Raw genomic sequence first — 22,249 nt, forward strand, 5'->3', positions numbered from 1 at the left:
TTAGCTAAATCTCGAAAAGAACACACTATTGCTGTCTTCCTCGATATACGAGGTGCCTTTGATTCCGTTCCCCTGAATATGTTATGGGATGTGTTATCACAGAAAGGCATCCCAACCACTTTCATAACTCTTCTACGTCATCTGTTAACGTCTCGCACTCTAATCTTCAAACCTCCTCTCACTACACCATCCCCTCGTCAAGCTACTGTCGGCGTCCCTCAAGGTGATATCTTCAGTGGAATACTGTTTGCTTTATATTTATCCGGCCTCGAACAACTTGCCCTCCAATCTGCCCGAATTCTTATGTACGCCGACGACATAGTTCTCTACTTTTCCCATAAAGACGTAGATGTTGCTCGCAAATGCATAACACGGCTGCTCATTCAAGTTCAGTCCTGGTTACACACGCATGGGTTCTCTTCAGGGGCGAATGCTGGTCATGAAAGTCAGGCTTGCTCTTCCATTCGTGAAAGTTGGTGGGGTGGGACATGCATAGTTCTGAATGAATAAAATTTATAAACCCAATAATCGCTAAATCACATGAACATTTTAATCATCGGTTACATGAACATGCATTCAAACTGGTTACGTCACACCTTCAAGAATGGCCAAAAGAATAACAATCAGACATATTTTATAATTATTAACAAACCATGACAAGCCAGTGATTATATAATTTAAACAAGTAAACGTCAAACTATGTACACAGAAAAAATGCAACTATTTATTAGATCTTCCTTCTTGAAAACAAACTCTACTCTGCGGCTTCTCTTTACAAAACCATCAATAACTTCATTATAGAAAGACTGTAATCTAATTTTTGCAAGCAATCCTTTTTCAATCGACAACATAGCTAATGATGATAGCCTCTCCTGACCTTAGGTCGATCTGCTATATGTATTAATGTGTCTCAGTGTTGAAAAAGAACGTTCTGCAGAGGATGCAGTAGCAGGAATTGTTGCTACAAGTTTGATAAGCTTGAAAATTTCTGGCATACCCATGTACAATTTATTAGTATGCATAAACTGCATTAAGTCTGAAACACTTTTCTCTTTAAAATCAGAAGATGAATACATCATACTTAATTCGGTTTTTAAGCGAACAATGTCGAATATGACCCATAGGTCCTTTCTAGGGCAGTAACATCACTGTCTGGAAACCTATTTCTGTGCTTCTCAAACAAATAATAATCCAACAGCGAGAAGAACACAAATTTCTTTATGCACGTAAAACGCTCTCCTATTTGGACAAGTACATTGTCAAGAATTTCATTGAATAGACGTTGTATTTTGATTTTTCTGGTTCATCACTAATTCTTCGATTTTTAGAGCGCGGCTGTTCTCCATAAAAATCAATTTCAGTATCAACATGTCCATACACACTATCAAAATCTTCATCTCTCATAGACTGGATATTTAAAAAGAGCTCCTCAACCTTCTTGCCACAGTACTGAATATCCAGACTTCTTGTTTGTAAAATATTGAACACAGTATCGGAGAATGAAAAAAGTCTTGGAGAACACTGCCAACAGAAATCTAGTGTTGAACTTAAGTTTTTTTTTGCTAGGGGCTTTACGTCGCACCGACACAGATAGGTCTTATGGCGACGATGGGATAGGAGAGGCCTAGGATTTGGAAGGAAGCGGCCGTGGCCTTAATTAAGGTACAGCCCCAGCATTTGCCTGGTGTGAAAATGGAAAACCACGGAAAAAATCTTCAGGGCTGCCGATAGTGGGATTCGAACCTACTATCTCCCGGATGCAAGCTCACAGCCGCGCGCCTCTACGCGCACGGCCAACTCGCCCGGTTTGAACTTAAGTAAGAAGTACAAAAATCCTTGTGCTTTCAATGTAGTGTCTTCATTCCAGTCGTCTGAAGTATCCTGTACATGTTGAAAGAATTTCACCAGCGTATCAGAATATACCTTCACAGTATTAATAAGACGTGAAGCATAATTCCATCTCGTTGGTGCTACTGTTGGCAACTTCTTCTGAACAAAATCTCGAAGAGCAGCTGTTCCCTTTGTAGACTTTGAAAAAAAAAAAGCTGCAAGTTCTGACATTGTTTGGAAGAAAATTGTACATTCTTTGATTTTTGAAGCAGACTGCTGTAGTGTTAAATTCAATAGGTGGCTATAACAATGCACAAATGTCGCATATGGATACTGGTCTTGAAGTAGTTTATAAAGCCCATTCACATGGCCGGCTAAGACAGCAGCACCGTCATATGTTTGAGGCACAATCTTTTCCTCACAACTGAACTCTTTTAAAATAGCACGAACATGATTTAAGAGGGCTCCAGCAGTGCGATCTTTACTAACGTCAGGAAAACCAAGAAACTTCTCTTGAATTTCACCACTTTCATCTACAAAACGGAGTAAAGTAGAGAGTTGTGACTTACTAATAATATCGGACGTTTCGTCCAACATTATTGCCACAAAAGTTGCTTGTTTAAGCTCCTCCTTTATTCTTCTCACAATTACTGAACTTATTTCTGCTATTAAATCATTTTTGATTGCATACGACGTCCCTATAAAAATGGTGGAGTCTTCAAGATGAGCTGCCAGAAGAGGATCATATTCACTTATAATTTGTAGAAGTTCTATGTAATTCCCTCTGTTTACGGAAGTTGCAGACTCATCATATCCGCGAAATGGTAGTTCCTGTTTTACTAAGAAAAACACACTGCATCGATCAGTCGTTTAAGTATGTCACGATTTTTCTTTACATTTTCGTTATGAAGTTGGTCACTGATGCGGTTTTTTTTTTCATCCAGCTGGTGGTCGATCCTTGTACGCCCAAAGCTATTTAACTGCAAGAAACACTTCATATGGTTTGCAGATTTCTCATGTCTTTTAATGGACAGTGTCAAGGTGTTCAAACTGTCAAAGCCTCTTTTACACCATACACCGTTATCAGCTGAAAGTAGTAAACACGGCCAGCAAAACAGTCTATTCAGTTTCTTGGACCCTGTCAACCAGTGCGTATTATTATATTGAGATACAGAGAACAAACGTACATATTTTCTATTTTTCTCTCTGTGCTGAGTCTTTAAATCTGGCAGCGCCGGACAGGGCCTGCCATTCTTAATAATGTCTGTTTTCTCTTGGATAGTCCTCCGAGAAAATGGATTTGATAATAAGCTGTCAATAATGCACGGTTCGGAACCCATTGGAGCACGTCAAATCATTCAGAATAGATGATCGGGAACTTACAGTATACTACTCACTGACACAACACACTAGATTGTAGCTCTCAGACCAGAGCTTCCAACTACACATTACAAACGTGACAGCTTGCAAACGGCCTTGGGGAGAAGAAACCTGCGCGCGCATATATTTCTCGCTGTGTCGACAGCTCCGCTGAAGCTCTTAAGACACGAGCAAGCCTCGCTGGACTCGCCAAGATATATGCAACATGCGATTTGTATAATGCAGATCTATTACAGATACGGTAGGCCTTCATATTGTAATTTTTTTAAACTCGTCGCCTGTTTTAGAAAAATATTGCGCTTGCGCAGCAAGCGTAGCATGCTCGGAGAAATCGCTCCTGGTTCTCTTTATCACCCGATGAATGCTCTGCAGTAATCTTTACTACCAAGCGAGTTTACAACTCCGAGCCTTTACTGTTCGATACTTATGAAATTCCCATACGTTCGCACCATAAATATCTTGGCATTATCCTTGACCGTAAATTACAATTTTCCCAACATATACAACACCTACGCAACTGTACTACCACGTATATTAACCTCCTAAAATCCATTACACGTCGTTCGTGGGGAGCTGATCCTGCTACAGCAAAATTAGTCTACTGCTCCACCATCCGTGCTCGTTTCGACTACTGTGCACATATAATTGATCTTGCATCACCATCTGCCCTTCAATCCCTCAACACAATTCAAAATCAAGCACTACGAGTTTGTTTTGGTGCATTGTCTACCACACCTACCAATGCCTTATTAGTTGAAACTGGTGACCCTCCTCTTCTCCTTCGACGCAGATTTCTAGCATCTAAGTATCTCCTCAAACGACTTCTCGTGCTCTCCAATAACCTTCTACCCAAAATACAATTACTCGCTCAATCATTCTCAACACCTATCACACCTCCTTGCCGAGCCCCTGCCTTAATTTGGGCATTTGAGTCTGTCTCCCCTTTTAAATCTACTATTATTCGTAGTCATGTGCTACCATACTATTCTGTGGCATACGATGTGATTCAATATACTCCTACTGTTATTCATTCTAAATAATCTTCTTTTGCTATGCTCCCTTACCGGCTTTCATTTTTTCCTCTACATTCTAAAAAAGTTCGCATTTCATCCCCTAATGCCTGTCCCAATTTTTATACTGATGGATCGAAAAATTCTTGTGGTGTCGGCGCTGCTTTTTATTACGAACAGACTCAGCATGCTGAATTGTTTCACTTATCGTCCCACTTTTCTATTTTTTCGGCTGAACTCCTTGCCATACGACAAACATTACTGTACATCAAACATTCATCCATACAATCTGCTAATATATTCACTGACTCTCTCTCTCCGTGCTCCAAACACTAAAATCTAACAAGTTTACGCTGAACTGGTATGTTTATAATGTCAAACACATCCTCTTCAATTTACACCAATCAGGTATCCAAATAACCCTCATTTGGATACCTGCACATAAGAACATACCAGGCAATGAACGAGCCGATCGCTTAGCGAAAGAGGCTTCCCTCTTATCTACAACCCCAGCTACATTTTCTGTTCCAGCCACAGATTTCATATCTCTCCTTAAATCACACCAACGACAAATATGGCAAAACACATGGACAACATCTGCAAGTCAGAAGGGCAAATTCTATCATAGTCTCCAACCCATACTACCTACTACTTTCTGGTATCAACACGCCACCTACACTCGTCGTCATATCATCAGTATCATACGTCTTCGCTTTAATCATTCCCTTACACCTCTCTATAAATTTTGATTTCGCTTACATCCGCATCCCCTATGCCATTGTGGATCTGTAGATGCTGATATCAATCATCTCTTTTTTCAATGCCCATTGTACAACTCTCCTCGCCGATGCCTGTACTCCAACTTAATACAATACAATTATCCACTCCCCTCGTCAATTGCATGTCTCGTCTACAAGCCCTCTCCCACAATCGTACGTATCTTAAATCAGTTCTTAGATCACTCTAATTTACAACTCTAACCCCACTTTCCCACAATACATTGACACTACTTACATTTTTCATCATATTCTCATTTGCCTCCCGCCCTCCCTAACGCCTCCTCTTCAAACAAGACACATAGCTACCGTTTATTCTCATCTCCCCCTCCACCGATCGCGTGTACATTTTCATTGATGTTCATATCAACACACTGTCGCCCCTCTTCATCTTTTGTTTACGATTTCACTGACACTTTGCCCTCTCTACATCCCCCATATACGTTGCTCAGATATTTCTTTCCATCTGTCCAAAGTCCTACACTCTCACTTATATCCACCCCTCCGTCGTTCCCCTGCCCTCTCCTGCTTGTCCCTTATATGTTGGCCCGGTGTGTATGTTTTGTAGAAGTCGCTGAGACGGCCACTCTAGCGTGAAGATTAGTATACCTTGTGTCTCTGTGCTTTTCCTATATCTCCTAGTCTTGTATACGTATTTCCTTACTCTCAATTGTCTAGGTGATACGTCTTTCCCTGAACTACTTCAAGTGCTTTGAACCCATTTTGTGAGTCTGCTGCATGGTCTACTTCCCTCAATCTTCAAGTACTTCGTACTCAGAAAACATTGTCAACTGCATTGGTGTACTACTTTATTGAAATTGTGTGCGTGTGTAGATCTAGTACAAATATAATACAGTATTGTGTCTGGGTGAAATAACGAGCCCAAATCAACTTCACGAACAGAACAGAACATAGTGTGGTCGTGTCGTGGTCTGTTTTATGGTGTGATTTCAGCATGTTCACATCAGTTGATATTTGCCGATGACAGCACTTTAACTTGTAAAATTAGACAGCTTCTTGTCTCGACTGTTGTGACTGTGTATGAAGATAACTTATGGAGGCGGTCTTCGTTAACATGCAAAGGTACTGTGTCGTTGGAAGGAATGTACTAATGAAGAACACCATTTCGAAGCTGTTCAGCACTACAGGTGTCAACTGTTTGGATAGAATCTGGAGGAGAAAACGTGGTCTGCCTGAAAATCCAAATACATTTGGACCACTGACTAATCTTCCTGACTTTACTTACGTGGATGGTCGACCCACTCCCCTTGGCTCCAGACAAAAGAAGAGGTTAATGAAGCAACGTGAATATGCTGAAACTATCATACGTATGACCGGTGAGGTCGATTTTGCTGTCGAACGTTATGAACGACTCAAAAAGGAGGAGGAGGAAAGGAGACAGACAGTTTTGAAGTTAAAATTAGTACCTAAAGGGAAACATGAATTGTAGGATGTGATTCCTGACAGTATGTTGAGAAATGTGTTATATCTGTGTATGTAGTTACTTAGAATAAAACTTTATTCTGCTTCCCCAATTGGAGGCTGCCTTATTGACAAAGCATTTTATATAACTAGAGTCATGGTTGTCATACAGATTTGTCTACCATAGATGCATTCGTAGAGGTGGTTCTTTAGTAAACCTTTCACTGTGAATGAACATACACTGTTTATTAAAGATTTTGAATGTTGTTAACCCTCAAACTGTGTCGTGGGGTGGTTTATGGCACCGCTTCTCAAACTTACTCTTATTAGAGTCGACTGTTTTATCCTAGAATGTTCCCCTTCTATGTATCTTTCCGCCTACTTGCCTTTGTTTCATAACCAGACTGGCAGGCACTTGCTCAGTTTTCTTTTTTTGTTAGTAGCAAGCGGAGCGGAAGTGGTGACACACACAGTTCGCGTTCTGAAGGCTGTGTGCACGCTGCCTCTTCGTAGTGCTGTTTGTAAGTCTGTGAAGGAAGCAGTTTCTGTGCTGATGCAATGGCATTGTTTCAGGAGAGTGGTATTTCGGTTTCACATCCTAATTTTTCGAATATAAATGAGGAGGAGCTAGACATTGTGCTGAATGAGGATGATGACGGAAGTGTTGAAAGTGATCGTGATGACCAAGATGTTGACTTCAATTCTGAACACGATTCTGTTTCTGAGCAGGAATATGATTCTCATGACGAAGATATTTCACATAATACGGAAGAAAACTTGCAGTTAGTGGAAGGAAATCCATCAGCATTTTACGGTGAAAACAGGTACAAGTGGTCTTCTGTTGAACCTTGTCGTAATGTAAAGACACCTGCCCACAACATTATTGTCAAAGTAACAACAATAAAGGGGAAAGCAAAACAGCTGGGAGATTCTTGTACACCACTACAAGTATGGGAATGTTTATTTTGTGATGATATGGTGGAAGAAGTAGTGAAGCACACAAATGAAAAGCTCGCAACTTACAGACTACGATTTTCTAATATGGACAGAACTGAAATGAGGGATACAACCAGTATTGAAACAAAAGCATTGTTTGGTCTCCTGTACTACAGTGCTATTTTCAAACCAAATAATGAAAGCTTAGACTCCTTGTTCGCTACAGATGGTACTGGTACCGTGCGACACTGTCCATGAGAAGAGTTCTCTTGTTGATTATTGTTTTGAGGTTTGATAATCAATTGGGTCGTTGTGAGAGGAAATGTACATAATCTGCTGCCGCTATATCGTAGATGTTCAACAGAATGGTAGAAAATTCTCAGAGTCTCTACAACATCGGTTCCGTGGCTTGTGTGGACGAAATGCTAGTGGGCTTCCGAGGTCGCTGCAAATTCAGAGTGTATATGGCCAATCAACCACAAAAATATGGTCTCAAAATTATGATCTTGTGTGACGCGCGAACAAACTACTTTCTAAATGGATATATCTACACAGGGAAGGATAGTGATGGGACTGGTTTGAATTTAGAAGAAAGGAAGTTACAAAAACCAACGTTAAGTGTAGTGCGGCTTGCTAAAGTGATTGCCGGAACGAATCGGAATATTACCACCGATAACTATTTCAGCTCAATAGAGCTTGTTTTGGAACTTAAAAAAGAGAAATTTGACTTATGTTGGAACCCTCAAGAAAAATAAGGAGATTCTGCCACAATTTCTTCCTAACAGAAGGCATCCTGTGGGCTCATCTGAATATGGATCCACCAAACATATCATGCTGCTTTCACATGTGCCAGAAAAGGGTAAGGCTGTAATTTTGGTATCGAGTATGCATCATGCTAGAAGGAAGGACCCTGATTCTAACAAAGACGAGATGATTTCATTTTACAATAACACGAAAGCTGGAGTGGACACACTAGACCAGAAGTGCGTTACGTACATCACAGGTAGGCGTACACGCAGATGGCCTATGGCTATCTTTTACACGATACTCAATATAATAGTCAGTGCTCACGTACTGCATACATCATTCAAAGACAATAAGGTCATTACTCGTTTCGAATTCTTAAAACTTCTGGCAAATCAACTGACTGAGCCCTATCTCTATGAAAGACTTGTAAATACTCGCCTACCTAGGGAGCTAATCGTATCTCGTATTTTGAAGAAGCCACTTCCAAAGGGCACTACACGAGATAGCGAAGGACCTTCAATGAGGAAGAGATGTGCGATATGCCCTAAATCCCAAGGGAATAAATCGAATAAATCTAATCAATACTGTGAAGATTGTGAACAACCAGTGTGCCAGACATGCCGATCTGTAGTCTGCTGGGAATGCAGAGGTGATGATTGAAAGTGAAAGTTAATATTTGTGGTGTAGGACATATGTGTGTAATTCTAGTTATTATCTATTATTACATGTCTTAGGTATATGAAAAAATACAATCTATATACTTTATTACATTTATCTTTGTGTATAAAAGTACTTGTGAATTGTAGTGACTTGGAACTTTTTCTTTTTTTCAATGTGTATACTCATTTCAGAGATATTTTCTATATAGATTTGTTTATTGATGTTAGATAATGTATTATAATAAATACTGTGTCAAACTAAATCGAAATATCAGAGTTATGTCCTAGAATATAGGTGATGCCATTAGTGGCACCGCAACACAGTTTATGTACTCATATTGTCACGACACACTTTGAGGGTTAAACTTCTAGGATCATTTTGATCTAGGTTAATGGAGAAATCAAGTAAAATAGGATTTGAGTTAGTAACACCCTAAGTATTGAATGCATTAACAGAATCTCCATCATTTAGTTGTATTGGTAAGTCATGTTAGCAGAGAGATAACACATATTCTTTCTGTGTCGAGCACTGGGTGTATTGGCATGCATACTTTCAAATTGTGTCTACTATTTTCCTCTTAGCTTTTTTTTTTGTTTTGTTAAGATAACTTAACGTTTTTATTCATGGTATAGTTTTCCCAGCTCTGCATATATGCGCTAAAAGTGCAATACTATCATATTTTGATTCCTACATTCCTTGCCCGAAGACAGGAAAACCTCAGTGAACACATCGCTCCTCCACAAGGTATTCCACTTAAGATTTAAAACATATTACATCCTTATAATGCTATAAAAGTAATGTAAGTCTTACTGAATTTCTACCAAACCCGCAACTGAAACACGATTCCCATTCCCATTTGAAAGCTGGGCTGTAAAATGGTAGATTGGAGGGAAGCTTTGGTATGCCAATATGGTGATAGAACTCAAGGATTGTGTATGAAGAAAAGTTTTTTTTAAAGACATGGTTTTTCAAACCAAATTATCAATGCACTTCTCAGTTTACAAAACAACTTTCTTTCTTTCTTTCTTTTTGTCCTCCCACTTTTGAGAGGGTGACATCATGTCATTTAGAACTTTTCTGTCATGTGTGGTAATAACATTCTTCAAAGAAAAATCACCACCACCTTCCTGGTATGCCGATGGACAATGCTTTTACATGGCTGCTGATGTAATTAATATATAGTGCCCTAACCACGGTGTGGTTGATCGTTAGTGTGAATCATGATGCCTCCAACAGGCCATATGTTCCCTGATGATCCATGATGGTTATGGTTAGCAACTGGTTAGATTGTGTTGTACCAGAAAACACTGTCAGTGACAGGTTTAGGTTAGAGTTTGGTTAACCGGGCGAGTTGGCCGTGCGGTTAGGAGCGCGCAACTGTGAGCTCGCATCCGGGAGACAGTGGGTTCGAACCCCATTGTCGACAGCCCTGAAGATGGTTTTCCGTGGTTTCCAATTTTCACACCAGGCAAATGCTGGGACTGTACTTTAATTAAGGCCACGGCCGCTTTCTTCCCATTCCTAGGCTTTTCCTTTCCCATCGTCGCCATAAGACCTATCTGTGTCGGTGCGATGTAAAACAAATAGCAAGAGTTTGGTTAGGTTGTGCAGTAACCTTTTACTGGCAGAGTAAACATTAATGAGAGAAGGGTTAGGTTACTGTTTCTGAAAAAATGGCTGATTGTGAATGGTTAGGTCCTATTTGCACAAGAGGTCTGTATGTGACAAAAATCATGACATTCATGCAGCAAGTCCATCATCGCAATATCAAAACTAAATTTCCTTATCTTCTTTGGAACTAACGAATTTGCTGCTACTGAGCTCACTGGAGGGGACAGTTATGAGTTATATATTTTTTTTTTTTTAAAGCTGCTTTACGTCGCACCGACACAGATAGGTCTTATGGCGACGAATGAGTTATATTGACTTGGGTGGTAATTATTTATTTCTTCTCCTCTCATCTTCTGATTGGCTAGATTTTTTGACATTGACGGTTAATTTTGACTGTTGTTTTCTCCAGCAGTCATTACGTAATGGGCGTCTTTAGAGGAGTGTGGAAATTTTCAATGTGATTTTTGCTGTTTTTAATTTTTTTAGTTTTCATAAAGATTTATTATGTTTTGCTCCTTCTGTCTGCCTCATCCAGGGCTCAAAAAATTTTCATGTGACCTAGGTGCCTGTTTTGAAGAGCAAATACAAATACACTGTGATTAATAGGTCTACATATTTTGGCCTTAAATTACTGTTTCTGGTACAAAAATCACAAACTTATTATACAGGCTATCACTCGAAAATTTCAGCAAGAGAAGGCAAATAAGTGAAATTTTTACCAAGGAGCCGTCTGTGTTTTGCGTGCTTTATGTCCAATGCACGTTTTGTAGTATGAGCACTCAAATACAGATTTTTCACTGTTCTGGATGGAGCAAAATTCTCTAATGATGGGGCATCCATGTTAATAAACATTAAATTATTAAACAGAATAGTGCACAAATGTGTAAAATTTATTCCTTGCTGTAGTCTATCACTGACTTGACTCTTTTTGCGCAATTGCTGAAATGAGATTGTTCAGACTGTTTACCGCACAGGGCGCACATACAGTCTATAGAGGGCTCATGGAAACCTTTTCGCGTGCATAGTTTATGATGAAAACTGTGAATGGCCAGTCTGTTTATTTGGCTTCTTCAGTTGTTCAGTCCGGTCCAACTCTTCTTGATCATGGCTTCAATGGTAGAAACTTAGATCTATTTCCTGTCTTTTCCTCCCTCTCAGTTATAGGAATTCTGCTTCCTGTTTGGTAGAAGGTAGCTGCAGTCTAAGTTCTTCTATAAGAAAAGGCTCCTGTGCCAGTACATATGCCATTCTAGATGGTGCCATTTTTGAAATGCCTAACGTTCGTTTGAGAAATCTGGCATTCACGTTCTCTATGCAGAGTTGTTTCTTTATATGTCATATTTTTTTTGTCAAAGGAATTTGTTTGTTCTAAAATGAAAGACGCTTTAATTTCTCCATTACTAGCATTTTATTGAAGCTTCATTACTTTCTTGTCTAATTGTGATGCTTTTTAAAAAATTTTTGTTTATTTAAATGCTATTTGTTCGGGGCGTCGACCTATAGAGATCTTTTGCCCCTGCTTGCACCATATGGTATGAACCTGCGTGTAATTGGAATTGCGGAAGTGTAGAGTGTTGAATGTGAGGAAAGGAACGTAAAGGACGACACAAACACCCAGTCCCCAGGCCAGGGATATTAATCATTTACAATTAAAAACCTCTGACCTGACCGGGAAAGAACCCGGGGCTGCCTGGTGACAGGCAGACGCATTGCCCCCTCACCGTGGGGCTGGACAATTGTGATGCTTACTGTATCTTCTGATGTTTTAATTTTCCCCTGTAATTTACTTATTGTTGCTCTTAATCTTCGATTTATTTGCTATGGAACTAGTTGGCTGTGCATTTTCGAACAGTATCTCAACATCATCTGTTCGTTCTTGCACTAGCCTCCGTCTTTTTGGTGGCAAAGAATCTGATTTTGGTGCTGGTTTCTTTCAGAAGTACACTTCAGCTTATGAGAAAGATAACCATGAAAAACTGAAGGAACTGTGTTTAGGCAGCAGTCACCTTTTAGTTGTACTAAAATCACATTGTTTACAATGGGCGCTGCAAATTTTAGAAGATTCCTTAGCGTTCCACACAGTGGCTGGCTTTGTTCCCTACCTAGAAATAGCTGTAGTCCATTTGTCTCTCAGTTCGGTGTCCCTGGTAAACTTGTGATTCCTTCCTGGAATCATCCGATGTGCAATACGGAACACAGTACACTATTTTAAAACTATGTAAACGAGTTAATAAATATTAAAAAATACCTCAAATATTCACCAGTATTGCTGTAGTCTACACAAGATGTTACTCACTATATTTACATATTTTATTCACACAATTTCACTATACAATCTTGAAAACAGTTATTAATCTCTGCTGGAAATGTCAGCGTCCCACAGACGGTTAAAATGCTTTTCCTTTTTTGATATAACTCCTATTACACTGTGCACTGTTTGCATACAAAGCAATCTAAACTAGTCGCGAAACAGGCCATAAGCCCGACATCTAGCTCCGGCAGCTGAAAACGCTTGGCTCACATACTGACGTACCAAACCTTGGGCTTGTCACGGGTGCTAGTGTAATGTAGGCAATGCTATAAGCAATTTTTGACCTCCCCTGGATGGAGAACGAGTTTAAGCTGGTGAGTGTGTCTGTCGACCACATGGCTATCCTGTGGGATGTTGGTGAATCTGAGTTAAAGGAAGTGGGCAAATTCCAGGGACATACTCGCAGTCTCAAAACTGTCGTCTTCAGACCACAGGATTCAGATGTGTTTGCAACTATAGCTCGAGATGGTATGATCGTGATATGGGATACCAGATGCAGCAAAGACCAGCTCTCTATAATAAACATTAAATTATTAATGCTGTCCAGCCCCATTTATGACTCCAAATTGTAATTTATTAGGTTCATTGAATTAAACCTTCTCTCACAAGAAACACTTGATGATGATAACACTGATGCGATATGAACCAATTGGCTAAAATAAGAAATCTTAGTCTTAGTTAAGCAAGCTTTTAAAATAAGTTATGTCAAGAAAAAGAAAGAAAAAAAAAAAGAGATTGATTTCCAAACTGGTACTACTATTCTACCCTTTAATTCAGGCCTCTCCAACTCGAGCACTTAGTGCTGGGGCGCACCAGCGCTGCACTCAGCAGCACCGTTCCACTCCTTCCCCACCTACCCACACAGAGGTCGGTGCTTGTGTGCGTAAGAGACAATACATTCATTCTCATTTTCTCTTTGTGTGTGTCATTCTCAGTGGAATCTATTCGACAGAACAGATAGCAGAGCATTTGGTTTCACCTTTGTTAAAAATGTCGTTTAATCCTTCATGGGTGGATTCATATTTTGTTCTCAATACCGAAGGAAAAGCTCAATGTTTAATTTGTCATGTCATTTTACGCGTAAAGTCTTGAAACGTTCGACGACACTACCACAATAAACATGTTCCAATCTATGATGACATTGTTGGCGCAGCAAGAACCGAACAAAATGCTAAGTTAAAATCGGAATTGCCAAGTTCTTCAGAGATGACTAATAACTTACTCATTAGGAATTGTTTTACATCCAATTTAGGGGATTTGTTTTCGTTTTGGGGTTTGTATTATTAAGAATTGTTTAGAATTAGACTTAGATGTGCTGCTAAGAAAACACAAAGAGAATTATTTTATCTCCCTGTCCTACAGATACTTGAACCCAACACTTTAGAAGGCGCAGTTCGAGCAAGTTATGGGCTATTGTTGCTCTGAAACTTGCAAAAAGTGGGCGACCCTTTACTGATTGTGAATTTGTGAAAGAATGCTTAATAGAGTGCTCGGAAATATTATATCCACGTGCTGTGGCCCACTTTGAGGCGATAAGCTTGTCCAAAAAAACTGACCTCTCGTCATGTACAGGAACTTGGTGCCGACTAGAAATAGAATTGCGGAACAAATGAGGCACTTTCCAGAAGTTCTCGATGAGACTACTGACAAAAATGACACGGCACAGCTATTTTCATCAGGGATGTCGAAAAAGATTTCGCTATAACTGATGAATTATTATTTATAAATTTCATTTTCCGTATTGACAGATTCAAAGTATAGATAAGAAATGTGTTTTTCCACCATTCAATATACAATTTATTTTAATAGATTAAACTAGTACCGGTTTCGGCTCTTTAACGGCCATCATCAGCTAGTACATGATTTGTTTTAGCCATTAGACAATTCACAAGCTGTTATTGTATTAGGCATCCGGATGTCTAATGGGGGATGGAAATGTATACAATAGCATATAATTAAAATATCAATAGTCAGGGTAAAAAGTTACAAATTAGAACATGAGTATGTAAAACATATTAAATCACACAGGCCACAATATATAACATTTCAAAAGTTTCAACACATTAAAATGGTACGTATAGGTAGACACTTGTTAAAATTTTCAATTCATGCTACATAGATTCCATTCTTCTGTCCTCTGTGCAGTTCCTTTGCTTCTAAGTTATGTTGATTTTAGCTGCGTAAGGTAATCTTCAAGAACATTCTGAAACTGGTGTACGTCTTATTGATATGGGCCTTTGTCATGAAGAAATTTTGTTGTGTTATATATCCCAACTTGTGATATACTATGGCAAGTTTCAATATAACAAACAGCAGGTCTCGAGCTTGTATTTAGAAGTAGTTGGTGGCAACACCTCTCTCGTCTACGTTTGTTGTTGTAGTTATAGTTGTTATGGAAGTCTTGTGCCGATGTGTTTGAAGGCTTGTTGTGTTCTACCTCGCAGCTAGCTTAACTAAGACTAAGATTTCTTATTTTAGCCAATTGGTTCATATCGCATCAGTGTTATCATCATCACCCAATATTGGTAAATTAGTTGCCGCAAAACGATGTCAACAATCGACTTAAACGCTAAATGTACATTAAGGCAAACACCAATGTATGTAGAGAATAAATTGTGTGTTTATGAGTTCACAGAACTGGCATAAATAATATTGTTTTCATAAGCTGCGCGCTGACTTGACGACATGTGGTTCTGCCTCTACCACTTCCCCTCCTTCCCCCACCACATCAACGGTGCTAGAGCACTGCGCCGGGGCTGCTGCCGGGGCCAGCCGGGGCCATGTGAGCACTTCAGTTGGAATCGCTTGCTTTAATTGCATACTTGTAACTCAGTGAAATGAAATATATTTGACATTAATCACAGTTGGGAAGTAACTGAGTGAAAATAATAACATTATTTGGAACTCTCTTTTTTTATAGCAATTTTTACTTGTTATAGTTGGATTTTACAAATTGTAATTTTTACTTGTAATCTACTTCTTGAAAAAATCTTTAATCATTACGGTACATTCCAGCAACTGATATACAGAAGCACAAACAGAAAAAAATCACTGATGATGAAGATAACTCTATTTCAGTTCTCTTACAGGAGAACCAGTAGCTTCATGTGTACTGGATGAGATACTTCCATTGACATCAAACTTTTCCTCCAAAATTCATCACTTCTGGTGATGTTCTTAAAATTACACAGGTATTATTTCAAGTGCCCCTGTGGAGCATCTTTTTAGCAAATTTGAAGATGTACTTTCCCCAAGAAATCAAGGCGTAGCGATGCAAATTTTAACAACCAAATTGTGTGAAAGGCTAAAAGTTACTGTCTAAAATTATGGGGAAAAAATCATTTTGAAAGTACCAGGGTTATCATGTTTAGTCTCACTTCACTTTATGATGAAAGAAACATATCCTTTCCTTTGCAAAATAGGAAGTATCAATGATTTCCCCATGACTAGCAATCTGTGAAGTAATTGTAATTTTACTTATTACTGGTTGAAGAAGTAATTGTAACTGAGTAAAATATTTCTCAGGTAACTGTAATTCAGCCTAGCTACTTTTTTCTTGTACTTTTTCCATCACTAATCATCATTCATTACTGATCTGCATTTACGGCTGTCGCCCAGGTAGGAATGTATGTACTGATGGCTGCAAGACGTATAGCCAGCTCTGAGGGCAGAGATAAATTCACCAGACTCTTTGTGTGACCTGAAGCTTCTGAAATTCACACCTAGAACATTGAATGTGTGGGAATCATTGAAAACCAATCTGAAGAAAGAGGGAAGGGACACAAGTGGGTGTTATCTATTATTTATATGTTTTTGAGTTCCTGTATATCCACATTTATAACTGTTAGGCTCTTCAGTCGGCCAAAACTAACTTTGAGTAAATTATAAGTTGTTTCTTTTTCAGGTGTAATACTGTTACCATATGTTTTCGGTTTCAGGTAGTTTATACATTTATTTACTCAGAGTTTGTTTCAGCAGAGTGAAGAGCCTTACAGTTATACAGTAAATTAAATGAGTTGAAACTGAAAAGAGATGGTTTCAGATATTACAAAAAAAAAAAAAAAGTATATCCAAAGGCAGTGAAATTCTGGATTAAAAATGCTTGGGGAAATGACAGTTTCCTTTTCACATTGCATGAGCTTATTCAGGTTTCGGACACTAAGGTCCATCATCAGTGTTAAATTTTAAATTTAATTTCACATAAGTGTGTCGTCAAAATGAGTTACAATGAGTTTAAATTGTAGTCCTGTTGACATCAACTGTAAAAATAAGAAAAAAGGAAACAAGTGTAAAATTATGAAATTAATAATATAAACTTACAATGTTGTTGTAAAAGGTATGGACATACCATAGGAAAGGCTGGCTTTTCCTCGTGCTCAGGCTGTTGGTCGAGTACTAACAAATGTTCAGCTTTAACTACGGAACCGCGCTGCAAGCACATGATGTTACGTCACCTCAAGGTTTCGTTGGGAGCACCTAATGTTACGTCAACTCAAGATTGTAAACAAGATGTTGCTTGCGACTGTTTCATTTAAAATTTTATCTGGTTCCTTTGTCTGCGCCAAAAATATCTCAATGTTTTCATGTGTACTTAATTCAAATCCATAATTACCCTTAAAAATTAACTTCATGTCCTTTTTGATCCCTAAAAAGCTGTGGTTATTGTTGTAAATATGTTCCGCAAAAGCTGAATATTTGTTGTACTTTATTGCCTTGAAATGTTCTTGATATCTTTGATTTAAGGTTTTACCGGGCGAGTTGGCCGTGCGCGTAGAGGCGCGCGGCTGTGAGCTTGCATCCGGGAGATGGTAGGTTCGAATCCCACTATCGGCAGCCCTGAAGATGGTTTTCCGTGGTTTACCATTTTCACACCAGGCAAATGCTGGGGCTGTACCTTAATTAAGGCCACGGCCGCTTCCTTCCAACTCCTAGGCCTTTCCTATCCTATCGTCGCCATAAGACCTATCTGTGTCGGTGCGACGTAAAACCCCTAGCAAAAAAAAAAAAAAAAAAAAAAAGAGATTTAAGGTTCGCCCAGTTCTTCCTATATAAAACATTTTACAGTCGTCACATGTGAGCCTGTATACTCCCGAGTTGGTATATATATCTTTTTTATTGACACTATGTGCATTATATATATGTTCTGATATTTTATTTCTGGTTCGAAGAGCTGTTTTTAGTTGAAATTTCTTAAATATATTCGCGATTTTAAAAACTTGACTCCAAAATATGTAAATGTTACAAATTTATTACGTTCATGGATTTTCTTTCTTTTCTCATGGTTTTCTTTTTTTTCTCCGTTTTCTTTCTTACGTATAATATTGTCTATCATTTCTGGATTGTAGCCATTTGCTTTAGCAATTTGTTTTATTATTCTAATTTCTTTCAGTTTGTTTTCATTACTCAAGGGAAGTTTTAGTAATCTATTAATGTAGCTGTTGTAAGCTGCTTGTTTGTGAGTTCCTGGATGGTTGGAATTTTTATTGATGGTGGTGATGGCCTGTGTGGGTTTTTCTAAAAATATTGAAATCTATCCTATTGTTGGTTTTTGTTAATGTGAAGTCCAAGAAATTTAACTTTTAATCGATTTCTTTCTCCATAGTGAATTTAATGTTGCTGTCAAGCAAATTCAAACAACCCAGAAATGTTTTGGGAGTAATGAGGTCTCCATTTAAACATATTACCGTGTCATCAACAAAACGGACCCATAATTTTATTTCTTTCTGATATGTGTTCAAGATGGTTTTCTCAAGATTATTTAAATAAATATTGCCTAAGAAACCTGATAGTGGACCCCCCATTGGTAAACCTGTGTTTTGCTGGTAGTACTTTCTGTTGAATGTAAAGTAATTATTTTCTAATATTAGAGTTAATAAGTTTATCGTTTCGTTATTTTCTATGTGACTTAGTCTGTCTTGATTCTTTAAATTTTCTTCTATTAAGTCTATAGTCTCTTTGATAGGAATGTTGGAATGCATGTTGGTCATGTCATATGATACCATTACAGTTTCTTCATTAGAATCATCACATATGTGTTTGTTCCTAAGTTTATTTAATGATTTGATTGAACACGAATTTTGTGAACCTGTTGTCAACATTTCGGACACACTTTTAACCGAAAATGACACCAACCTATTAAAACTAGGTCACAAACACAATCTTAAACAAAACCTTAACAATGCCACATTAAAACAACTAATAACAGAAACTGAATCAGCTATCCAAAAAGTCCCTGACAATAAAAAAGAAACTGTAAGATACTTAGTAGCAAATGAAATTGCAAACATCAAAAACAAACCAATCAAAGAAAACAAAGAAAGTAGTACACAACAAAAAATTAAAAACTAATCAAAAAACTAAAATAAAAAATAATAACTTGATTGTAACTAAAGCAGATAAGGGTAACGTCTGAGAAAACCATCTTGGAACACATATCAGAAAGAAATAAAATTATGGGTCCGTTTTTGTTGACGACACGGTAGTATTTTTAAATGGAGACCTCATTACTCCCGAAACATTTCTGGGTTGTTTGAATTTGCTTGACAGCAACATTAAATTCACTATGGAGATAGAAATTGATAAAAAGTTAAATTTCTTGGACCTCACATTAAAAAAACCAACAATAGGATTTCGATATTTTTAGGAAACCCACACAGGCCATCACCACCATCAATAAAAATTCCAACCATCTAGGAACTCACAAACAAGCAGCTTACAACAGTTACATTAATAGATTACTAAAACTTCCCTTGAGTAATGAAAACAAACTGAAAGAAATTAGAATAATAAAACAAATTACTAAAGCAAATGGCTACAACCCAGAAATGATAGACAATATTATACGTAAAAAGAAAACGGAGAAAAAAAGAAAAATCATGAGAAAAGAAAGAAAATCCATGAACGTAATAAATTTGTAACATTTACATATTTTGGAAGTCAAGTTTTTAAAATCGCGAGTATATTTAAGAAATTTCAACTAAAAACAGCTTTTCGAACCAAAAATAAAATATCAGAACATATATATAATGCACATAGTGTCAATAAAAAAGATATATATACCAATTCGGGAGTATACAGGCTCACTTGTGACGACTGTAAAATGTTTTATATAGGAAGAACTGGGCGAATCTTAAATCAAAGATATTAAGAACATTTCAAGGCAATAAAGTACAACAAATATTCAGCTTTTGCGGAACATATTTACAACAATAACCACAGCTTTTTAGGGATCAAAAAGGACATGGAGTTAATTTTTAAGGGTAATTATGGATTTGAATTAAGTACACGTGAAAACATTGAGATATTTTTGGCGCAGACAAGGGAACCAGATAAAATTTTAAATGAAACAGTCGCAAGCAACATTTTGTTTACAATCTTGAGTTGACGTAACATCAGGTGCTCCCAACGAAACCTTGAGGTGACGTAACATCATGTGCTTGCAGCGCGGTTCCGTAGTTAAAGCTGAACGTTTGTTAGTACTCGACCAACAGCCTGAGCACGAGGAAAAGCCAGCCTTTCCTATGGTATGTCCATACCTTTTATAACAACATTGTAAGTTTATATTATTAATTTCATAATTTTACACTTGTTTTCTTTTTTCTTATTTTTACAGTTGATGTTAACAGGACTACAATTTAAACTCATTTTAACTCATTTTGACGACACACTTATGTGACATTAAATTTAAAATTTAACACTGATGATGGACCTTAGTGTCCGAAAACCGGTTATGATTTAATAAAATGTGTGCTGATATGACTGTATATAATCAATAATAATAATAATAATAATAATAATAAAATAACTACATCAGCACTGTCAAGAAATGGCTTTGATATTTTATAATGATTATAATAAAGGGTAGTGTTATAAATAGCAAGGTGCGAGCTGCTGCTGCTACCTCCAGTTCTCCTCCTCTTGGGCTTTCTGTGGATCACACTGGGAGTATCAGCACACATTGACAGCCCTGGCAACACTTCATTCCATAGGATGTCTGGCTGCAAAAATGGGGCAGTGCATAACATCAGTCCCGTTTCTGCACCAGTTACCTCCAACCATGTAGCTTCGTGGAGAGACATGCCACCAGTGACATTAGAGCCCTGCGTGGATATACAAAATATCCGCATCCGTGAATGGTTATCCGTGGATATTGTAAATATTTAACTACAGTGTGTTACACCCAAGGTATTGAAACGGATAGATCTATTAACATAATACAATTGGCCTGATACCTAGCACCAGAACTTCTACAGTCACAGGTTTGTGAGGGATTTCCTCTTGCAACAACTATTGATATATTGACCTTTGTTCTTTCCTTCCTTTAATTGCAGGCAGGAGCCAATTAGGCTTAGATCAGATTTATGGCTTTATGGTCTCAAGGCTCTTTATATATCACCATTCTCCCATACCACTGTCAAAGGTCGCCTAACGACAAGCAAAAATAAGAGTATATCTGAGTGAAAATCAATCAGTTTCATTATTTAGACATAATCAGCAAAATTATCCGCATTGCCATACAGTTTGCATCCGGATATCATCAGGGCTGTATTTATCATCTGGTTGGTGGTTGTCCTTGAGGTCATCTTCCTTGCACTTTTCCTTCTACTAGCAGCTTCTCCGTTGTTCCCATTTGTAGATGTATCCAAAGTATCTTACAAAGTATTTTTATTAGCTTATTCTCAACTTTTGGCTTTTCAAGAACTGATGCATTTTTCTGTGCAAGATATTTATAGGGCATGGCTGTACATCTGAATTTAAAATGCTTCTATCCTCTTCCTATGTGCTGCTTTGATAGTTAATGTCTCAGCAGTGTAAAATAAAATCGGGAATACCAAAGCATCGACCAACTTTAGTTTAGTATTCCTAGTGATTTTCCAGACCTTGCATAATCTCTTGCCTGTCATAAAAGATCTAAAACTTACATGAAAGTAGCAGGTACTAGTGCTGAAGAGAGTTAACATAGCTTGAACAAGCTCTTAAGATTTTTCAAGGAATGATACTGTTTACAGAATTTGTTGAATTTTTGGTATGTTAGTAGGTATTGTTTAAAGAGGAATTACAAGTAAGTAAACCATCCTCTCTTAACACGTTCTCTGCTGTTCATTTAGGCTATTGATTTACCCAGGAGCTGAAATTATATTTATGTAAAACCTTAAAATAGCTACCATCTCTTCTCTCTTTACACTTTCCGATAATCACGCCTTGAGAATAACTAGCAATAGTTGTGCCTCTTTCCAGTTTTGCGGATACAACTTCATTTGGCGTATTCCTTCTACTCAACCTGAGTGTATCAGTACAATGCGTTCTTATGTCCAAGAGAGTTTTAGGTAGCGTAAAGCTATTGTAATAATTGTCCAGGTAAATGTAAAGGCAGGCACTCACTAGGAGGTTGCAACATTCAACGCAACGGTTACTGCAACCATATTTTTCTAATGAGTACGCCTTGAGCTTCGTTGCTGCAACCGTTTGCAGTGAGGCGCACTGTGATCCATCTGGTTGTCGATATTCCGGCGAACACAAAGCGGCGCGGTGTGTTCGTTGATGTGTTCCAGGCACATTTCGTAGTC

The 22,249-nt window shown here is 38.1% G+C and overlaps 1 protein-coding gene across 1 annotated transcript; it reads left to right on the top strand.

The window, feature by feature from the left end:
* Positions 1-5,529: 5,529 nt before the first annotated feature.
* mRpL52 (mitochondrial ribosomal protein L52) lies at positions 5,530-6,531 on the top strand. Its single transcript, XM_067144128.2, has one exon. The coding sequence runs from the start codon at positions 6,051-6,053 to the stop codon at positions 6,444-6,446; it is 396 nt and encodes a 131-aa protein (XP_067000229.2). The 5' UTR covers positions 5,530-6,050; the 3' UTR covers positions 6,447-6,531.
* The last annotated feature ends 15,718 nt before the right edge of the window (positions 6,532-22,249 follow it).

This window comes from Anabrus simplex, chromosome 3 (genome assembly GCF_040414725.1).
Source record: "Anabrus simplex isolate iqAnaSimp1 chromosome 3, ASM4041472v1, whole genome shotgun sequence".
Classification (NCBI taxonomy): Eukaryota; Metazoa; Arthropoda; class Insecta; order Orthoptera; family Tettigoniidae; genus Anabrus; species Anabrus simplex.